Source organism: Nicotiana tabacum, chromosome 9 (genome assembly GCF_000715075.1).
Source record: "Nicotiana tabacum cultivar K326 chromosome 9, ASM71507v2, whole genome shotgun sequence".
Lineage (NCBI taxonomy): Eukaryota > Viridiplantae > Streptophyta > Magnoliopsida > Solanales > Solanaceae > Nicotiana > Nicotiana tabacum.
This window is the reverse complement of record NC_134088.1, coordinates 7256600-7265808: the sequence shown is the minus strand read 5'-3', so window position 1 is coordinate 7265808 and position 9209 is coordinate 7256600. Positions and strand designations below refer to the sequence as shown.

General features: G+C 33.0%; 1 protein-coding gene across 1 annotated transcript; it reads left to right on the top strand.

Annotated features, from left to right (window-relative positions):
• The first annotated feature begins 3020 nt into the window (after positions 1-3020).
• On the top strand, positions 3021-7743 carry LOC107778945 (uncharacterized protein At1g24485-like). Its single transcript, XM_016599272.2, has 9 exons — positions 3021-3096; positions 3191-3710; positions 4277-4752; positions 5680-5812; positions 5905-5973; positions 6068-6139; positions 6337-6408; positions 6507-6760; positions 7367-7743. Exons 1-9 carry the CDS (start codon positions 3033-3035, stop codon positions 7498-7500), a joined length of 1794 nt encoding a protein of 597 aa, XP_016454758.1. The 5' UTR covers positions 3021-3032; the 3' UTR covers positions 7501-7743.
• Positions 7744-9209: the final 1466 nt, after the last annotated feature.

Here is a 9209-nt window from a genome sequence, read left to right as displayed (position 1 = left end):
GGTTTTGGACGACTTGGGAGCGTTTTGGCGCCTATTGTGGAAGTTAGCATTTTGGAAGAAATTTCATAAGTTTGGATTAAAGCGCATTTCAGTGTTATCAATGTCCGTTTGGGATTTCGAGTCTGGGAATAGATCTGTATGGTAATTCTGGAGTTGGGAGCGCGATCGGAAGTAAATTCGGAGGTCTGTAGGTCATTTTGAAGTCATTTGGCTAAAGATAGAAATTTGAAGGTTTTTGAGAAGTTTGACCGGAAGTTGACTTTTTGATATCGAGGTCGGATTTTGATTCTGGAAGTGAGAGTAGGTCCATAATATCAAATATGACTTGCATGCAAAATTTGAAGTCAATCGGACGTGATTTGATGGGTTTAAACATCGAAAGTAGAAGTTGGAAATTTCAAAGTTCATAAAGCTTGGATTAGGGGTCGATTCATTATTTTAGCGTTGTTTGATATGATTTGAACCCTCGAGCGAGTCTGTAATGTGTTTTGGGACTGGTTGGTATGATTGTTTGGGGTCCCAGAGGTCTCGGGTGGATTCCGGGTTATTAACGGATCTAATTAGAGCTTGAAGGAGGGGCTGAAGAGGTCTGGTTGCTGGTGTAACCGCTTCTGCGGAGGGTTCACTGCAGAAGTGAAGAAAGGCACCGCAAAAGAGGTTAGAGGCGAAGGGGTCAGGGACCGCAGGTGCGAAGGAATTCCTGCACCTGCGTAATCACAGATGCGGTTGGTGCGGCGCAGAAGCAGACTGGGGAAGCTGGAGGAAGACCGCAGAAGCGGCCAAATGACCGCAGGTGCGGATATGCTGGATGCAGTGAGCTCTTTTAAAACGGGGGTTGAGTTCATTTCAACCCATTTCTTCCATTGGAGCCGATTTTAGAGCAACTTTGAGGTGCCATTTTCACCACCAAGCATGAGGTAAGTAATTTATACTCGTTTTTAGTTGAATACATGATTATATATTTATTTGGACATGGAAATTAGTAGAAACTTGGGTTTGAGAGAAAACCTAGAAAATTCGTATTCTTGGAATTTGACCACGAATTTGGGTATGAAATTGGACTAAATTATATATTTGAGTTCGTGAGGTTATGGGTAAAGTTTATCTTCGAAGAATTTAGGAATCCGGGAACATGGGCCCGAGGGCAATTTTTTCAACTTTTCGATCGGGTTAGGAATTGTTATAAATTGGATTAATATGAGTAGTTTGTTGAATATTAATGGATTTGTATAACCATTGGTTAGTTTTGGAGCATTTAGCATCGATTCGAGTCTTCGGAAGGGCGCAGAATGCCGGCTATGGATCTTCGGAGCGAGGTGAGTCTCCTTTCTAACTTTGTGAGGGAGAATTATCCCCATAAGTGAACTAATCAATTATGTGCTCCTATTTGTGGGGGTTACGTACGCACGAGGTGACGAGAGTCCGTGTGTAGCTGCTAATATATGTAAGTCCGGGTAGTCTAGGACCCAAAAGCATGCTATACTTGGAATATTTGTAATCTTATTGACAGTTGAATTGCTTAAAACCTATCGAATTGGTAAATGAACTTCTAAAAGGATTAAACTTCATCTTTATGTTCATTTAAAGAGAATTTTACCTCTTCCTTGAGTAACTGCTTTCCTGATAAAAATGTGAACTTAATGTGGAAATATGTGTATTTATGAGTACCTGAGTCGCACGTATGATTCGCGAGCAAGGTAACTCGATTATTATGTGTGGCCGCGTCACAAGTATGATTCGCGAGCGGGGACCGTGTCGCATGTACGATCCGCGAGCGGGGTAAATAGATGCATCTATGGTTCGAGCCGTTCGACCCTCGGCAGTGCACATTTTATTATTATTGGTCTGCGCCGTTCGACCCTCGGCATTTGCTTGCGTATGTTAATTGCTGCAAACTGTTGGTGACTTTTAGTTGTTTACCAGCTTGGATTTAATACTTGCCTACTAAGAAAGATGACGAAGATTTAAAGTTTGTATTTTATGGAAGAACTTGCCCTCTCTACTGCTATATGCTATTTAGTAGTAACATTTATGCTTAGCATTTCACCTGAAAATCTTAATTGACCTTTAGCAAGTGTCTAATTCGACTCCTCGTCACTACCTATTTGAGGTTAGAAGGGATACTCATTGGGTACACGTTGTTTTCGTACGCATACTACACTTCTGTGCATTTTTATTGCACAGGCACATGCATCTCTAATGGCCTAGTGAGCGTAGCAGCATGGTTGATACGGAGACTTAGGTGAGCTGCATTTCCCGAGACGACCCGCAATCAGCAAGTCTCTTTCAGTATTTATTTCATGTCCAATATTATATTTCGGACGGTTGTTGTATTACATTATTTCTTAGAAATTGCTCATGCACTTGTGACACCGGGTTCTGGGATGTCTATGGGATTATTCAGTATTTTAAGATTGTTAACGGTATCATTATCTATTCAGTGAAATTAATTATTTATTGTTTAAATGTTTAAAAGAGATGATTTCAAAAATATCAAAACAAGAAATTACTAGTTATTCGGTGTTGGCTTACCTGACAGCGATGTCCGGCGCCATCACGACCCTTAGCGGATTTTGGGTCGTGACACTTAGACTAAAATTCTGTTTGTTTATTTAGGTAAGGAAATATAACAAAGTCAAAGTTGGGTAAATACATAGTGTACTTCTAAGGGAAGAATATTTATAAATAAAAAAATTTACTCTATCTTAAATTCCTAAGGAAAGAAGTTATATTAATTTACACAATTAAAATAAAAACAGATTTACGTAACCTAATTATTAAGAGTTTATTCAAAGTTCAAATAAGGAAAAGTTAATAATCAAAATTAGGAAATTAACTTAAATTACATTATTGTCCAATATAAAATTTATTTATAAAGGGTAAAAAAGTCGAATGACATTTCGCTAAGGGCCTTCGTGCTTTTAATATAGTATAGATATAGATATAGATATAGATATAGATATAGATATAACAAATTGTCCATATATATAATGCAGCCCCAAGTTTCATTATCTATTATTCTATACTTCAGCATGGCTAGCAGCCATTTTCTCCTTGTTTTAGTTCTCTGTGTTTTCTCTTCAGTTTCTGCTGATGGTAAGCTTATATAGCTTAATTATTTATACCTTCTGAAAACCATATTCTATTTAATATATCTTGCTAATTAATTTATGTTCTTTTCTGTTTACAGTGTTTGTGAGCCTTGATTGTGGATCATCAGAAACGTACACAGACGAAAATTCAATAGTTTGGTTAGGAGATGAAGATTATATAAGCAATGGAGAATCCTACGTTGTACAATCCAGCAACTCATTATCCCATGTAATGGACACTCTCAGAGTGTTTACAAGCAGAAACAAGAATTGCTACCTTATTAAAGTCGAAAAGGGCGAACGTGTTTTAATTCGAGCGAGCTTTAACTATGGCAATTACGATGGAAAATCTTCATCTCCCTCATTTTCACTTCAATTTGATGGGAATAATTGGGCCAATGTCAAAACTAGTGACCAACTTGTTTACTATGAGACAATTTATGTTGTTAAAGGGGATTACCTTAGTGTCTGTCTTGCTCAGACAGTGGCTGATCAGTTTCCTTTTATCTCAGCACTTGAAGTTCGTAGTTTGGATTCTAATATGTATAGTCATGTTGATCCCAATTATGCTTTGTTCTTGAACAGAAGAGTTGCTTATGGTTCCAACCAAACTATCAGGTATAAAAATCTATCTCAATATTATCTTGCTTCTCTTTGTGTTAGTCTTTGATCCAATAATGTTAATCAGTGGTGGTGGAGTCAGAAATTCAAATAAAGGATGTCATACCTATACTACGAACTTGCTACGTAAAGCAATTTTTGAGTCACATTTACCACTGTAATAGAAGTTTCACCTGGGCTAAAAAGATTCAACAACTACATGTAAAAGAAATTATTTTTAATCTATATAGTATAACTTTCCGCTGAGTGACATTCAATTGAACTCCCGTCTAACCATATAGCTCCGCTCCTGGTGCTAATGTGGACAAAAAATATCTATATATTTTGATTTTATGTTATACATATTGAATTGATTTTATACTTTCTGTGTTAGAGAAATTAATCTTTTTGTAATATCATACTGAGAGCGGGCATATATGAAGCAACATGATATGAATAGTGAGAATTTATATATCCGACCTTAATTTATCTGAAATTATTGAAGCATAGTCATTACGGTTGTTGTTGATACATAATGACTTATTTTTTTCCATTAATAAATTCCTTTTTATTAAAATCAACAGGTATATAGATGATCCCTATGACAGAATATGGGTGCCTGGACTTCCTGGAAATGGATTAATATCAATCTCAAACGACGCCATAAACATTGATACAACTCAAGTAGATCATCCTCCACAACAAGTGCTACAAAATGCTATTTCTACTATCAATTCATCCAATTTCATAACTTTAAACATGAAATTTCTTCCCTTTGAAGTTCCAATTTACATGAACATGTATTTTTCTGAAATGACTCAACTTGACTCAAACCAAACAAGATCCTTCAGAATTTTGAAAGATATTGAGCCTTTTTCAGACCCTATTTTACCACCTTATGAAAATTTTACTCAATTGTTTGTTAGTAATCTTACTGTTACTCCAAACACTACTTTTTCTCTTGTCCCTACTCCTGATTCAACACTTCCTCCTCTTATCAATGCCTTGGAATTATTCACCATTAGTGATGCGTTAACTGATGGAACAAACAGTCAAGATGGTACGTACTACCCTACTGTTTACTCAGAGTTCAAGAGCCCGTTTGGTCATGAATTTTTTTTTTTTACTTTTTTTTTGATTTTTTTTTTACTTTTTCCAAAATCAATATTTGGCCATAAAATTTTCAATTTTCACTTGAAGATGAATTTTAGAATTTTTCAAAAATTTGAAAAATTAAAAAAAAAAACTGTTTTTCAAAATTTTCACTCAGATCTCTCACAAAAATTCAAAAACAACCCAAAATTATATTCATGTCCATACACAACTCTAATTTTCTAATATTATTTTCACTTGAAAAAAAAATCACTTTTTTCGAAATTTTACAATTCTTATGTCTAAACGCCCACTAAGTCTTGCACACTAACATTGTAAAGAATATTTATTCTATTAATGTAGTATAATATAACATATTATAGTACGTGATATTTTATTTTACTAATCATCATATCAGACTAATTAATATTGAAAGTTAACTGTTGTTGGTCAATTGAATTTGATAGTGTAAAAAATTCTTTACATTGTTAGTGCACTGGACATAAACTCATTCATGTGTGAGTTTAAACTCTGTGTGTTGATATTGTATAATATTTTTGTACCATTCGGTTAAATTGATTACCAACAACAAAAAGTAATCTTTTCGTACGCGATCATAATATGATAACTTGCTGAAAAAATGAGTAATATTGTTTTTTATAGAAAGTGAAATTGCAAGCTGTGAAAACAATCTTCCGCAGAAATACATGTTAAAATTGCGTACGATAGATCCTTATGATCCGGCTCTTCCCCAGACTCCGCGCATAGCGGGAGCTTAGTGTACCGCACTTCCCTTTAATTATATAACTTGGATATTTTATTTATTGATGCTTTTAGTGTTCTTGAATTATAATGGAATATAATACTTAATTAAGTATATTATATTTTTATATAGTGGAGAGCTTAGTATCACTACAAGACGAATTTGAAGTATTACAAGACTGGAACGGTGATCCTTGTCTTCCAACACCCTTTACTTGGGATTGGGTTAATTGTAGCAGCGATGATCCACCTCGCATAACAGCATTGTAAGCACCATCTTAATTAATATAATTAATTAATAAGATAAAACATGCTCTTAAATTAATTCTAAAGTTTTGTTGAAATAATTAATTTACAGGTACTTGAGTGGCTTCAACCTATCAGGATCACTTCCAGATCTTAGTTCCATGGATGCTCTTCACACAATGTATTTCTTATTCTTTTTTCCTCATTTAATTTAAATACACAAATTCCATCTAAATAGGGATGTTTCTTACACTTTTGTTCTCCTTGGATTGCAGTGATTTGAGTGACAACAATTTGGATGGACCTATTCCTGATTTCCTTGGCACCTTACCGAATCTCAAAGAACTGTTAGTATAAATACGTTATATTCTGATGATTGATTTAAGTTATATACACTCACACTAAAAATAACATGATACGTAAACGTGATCTCATTATGTGTATACTTTTTGCGTAAAACTTAAACTTTATTATTATGATAAATATGCTAAATTTTTTCATCTTAATATGACAAATAGTGACAATTAATTTTGATTTGTTCCAGGAATTTGTCAAATAACCAGTTCAGTGGATCAATACCTGCCTCATTGTCAAACAAAAATGGACTAAACATAGAGTAAGAAAAGTAACTAGCAAAAATTTTACATGTTCTATTTCTTGGACTTGTAATGTGCTAAATACTAATTTGATTCAACTTTTCTACTATATATTTAGTATTTCAGGCAATTCAGATTTGTGCAGTCAATCTGATGAGTCTTGCCAGACCACTGATTCATCATCAGGAGGAAATCAGCCAACAACTCGATCCGCTAAATCGCCAAAGAAGAAGAAGAAGAAGAAAAACAATTTGCCTATAATTCTTGGCACTACAATTCCAGCCTTCTTCCTCATTTGGGCTATTGTGGGTGTTTTTGCTATTTTACACTACAACAGTAAGAAGGCTACTGCATCTGCAGCTATCACCCCAGGTGAGTTTTTAGGCTGCCATAATAAAAAGCATAATTAACAAATTAAATAAGATTTACTAACTTATATACACTATTTGTGCAAAGACCTTTTAGAGTAAACTCATTTTATAACAATCTTGTTTGTTCCGATATTATAACATAACATAAAAATTGGTTCCGGAAAAAAATTAGCGTTTACAATGAATGACTGTTATATAGGAATGTTGTTACAGAGAGATGTGACTATATTAGTGTTGTATGCCTTTTATATTTTTCTGTATAATAATTTCACTTATAGTATATTTAAATAATATTTATACAATTAGGTCATACTTAAAGTAATTACACGTAGATTTTTATGATTATAAGCATTAATTATTAGCTTCATAAATTGATACTAAGCTGCTATTACATATTAAAATTTATTGATAGTGAAAAATTCTTTATATTGTGTGTGTACACAACTTAAATTATTCCACTTTTTGTGAGTATAATTACATGTAATTCTCTTTGGTGTAACATAATAGTGTAAAATTTCTTTTACATTATTTATGTATAGAAGTTCAACTTAATTAAATATGTACAAGTATGCAATTGTTTGTGTACTAAGAAAGTTGCAATTTCCAGGGCAAACTAGTGGAGGCAACAGCCCTTATAGAGAAGCACAAGGAAATAATGCAGATAATGTTCAAATGGCTGACAAATTTGATAAGGATCCCGAGGTTGCTGGCGGCCAAGACGAGAACTCAACAAATGTGTAGCTTTACTTGTGTCTTTATTTTACAAGGAGAAAAATTTAAAAGGAATTAACTATATGTTAGAAATATTAAATTTATTGCTTTGGTAATTGTAAGAAAATAATGCATGTAATTAGGGGTGTATATGGACCGGTTGGTTCGGTTTTATCAAAATCAAACCAAACCAACTATATCGGTTTGGATTGGTTCGGTTTTGTCGGGTTTGTCGGGTTTTCGGGTTTTTTTGTTACATGAATATTATTTCAATCTTACTTTGTTAAAATTATAGATAAAGCTTTGATAAGTGAATAAATGTTTAGTAAATATGGAAAAAAATTGACAAACATGTGATCTATTAAAATATTCTAATAGGAGAATTTTTTAGTAACACATGACAGTTATTTTCTTAGTCGTCTAACAATAATTTTTCGTTAATTTACGCTTTCAAGGTTAATACATGAGAGGATCCCAAATATTTCTACATTTTCTAAAGAAAATTCACTATAAAGTCTTAAAAATATAAATAAAATTTATATATTTATATGTCGGTTTGGTTCGGATTCTTTTACTCAATATCAAACCAAGTTAAACCAAATCTAGTCGGGTTTTTTAATCGGTTTGGTTTGATTTTTCGGTTTGATGCAGTTTTCCGATTCGGTTTGAACACCCCTACATGTAATGTTTAAGGTTTAATTTGTTGCAAGGTTCTTCTAGTGATTCAATACTGGTGTTCTCGATGTTAATAATCTACGTTCAACTTAGATTCAACACTGTTGTTCTCATAGTTTGGAGGTGTATTTCAAGTAAATTTATTTAAATTTTAAATTTTCTAACTCTCATAAATCTTCAATGACTTTCATAATTTTATTTCCAAAAAAAACAAATATCAAACACGGTTGACTTTCATAAACTTTTTGTCAACTTCAATTTTAAATAAAATTTTCCAGCTTCAACTTCAAATATATGATCAAAATGCTACTCCATCTTGGACTATGGTTTGAATAAGTCAAAGTAATTACCTATTTGCGTTTTGTGTCTTTCATGAAAATCTATCTCTCATAAGTGCATGATGTTTTATGAAAAATTATATAGTCTTTATATTCAAATGCACTCGCTTGAAAATACTTAGTGGGCGTTTGGGCATAAGAATTGTGAAATTTCGGAAAAAGTAAAAAAAAAAAAAAAGAAATCAAGTTTAAAATGGTATTTGAAAATTAGAGTTATGTTTGGACATGAATACAATTTGGAGTTGTTTTGAATTTTTGTGAGTGCTTTGAAGTGAAAATTTTGAAGAATAATTAGGTTTTTTGGAGTTTTTCAAATTTCGAAAATTCCGAAATTCAACTTCAAGTGAAATTTAAAATTTTCATGACCTAACATTAATTTCGAAAAAAAGTGAATTCATTTTTGGACACAAGGAATCTTTTTTTAATAGCCAAACGGGCCCTTAGATACTTGTCTTTACTTATAGATGTGTGTTTTATTGGCGCACGCTGCATTGTTATTTGATTATTGGCATCCTCCGTTACCAAAGAGTAATTCATGATATGTTAGTAAGTAGATTTACACGATTGTAAAAAATGGTGAAAACTGGGTGAAAAAAGTAGAACACCGAGCACTTCTATTCTTGTAGTTTAATGGAATTTGTGGCATTTTCACGAAGGTTAGTGTAAGCATTTAAATTTTAATGGACTTAAATCCAATAAAATAATTTGTACTATGTATTAAATACA

What these genes read in the sequence shown, in the direction of transcription:
- LOC107778945 (XM_016599272.2), top strand. Translation starts at nt 3,033, where the DNA reads ATGGCTAGCAGCCATTTTCTCCTTGTTTTAGTTCTCTGTGTTTTCTCT. An exon ending in CCACCTCGCATAACAGCATT is followed by an intron (nt 5,813 to 5,904) that starts GTAAGCACCATC and finishes ATTAATTTACAG; the next exon opens with GTACTTGAGTGGCTTCAACC. An exon ending in AAAAATGGACTAAACATAGA is followed by an intron (nt 6,409 to 6,506) that starts GTAAGAAAAGTA and finishes CTATATATTTAG; the next exon opens with TATTTCAGGCAATTCAGATT.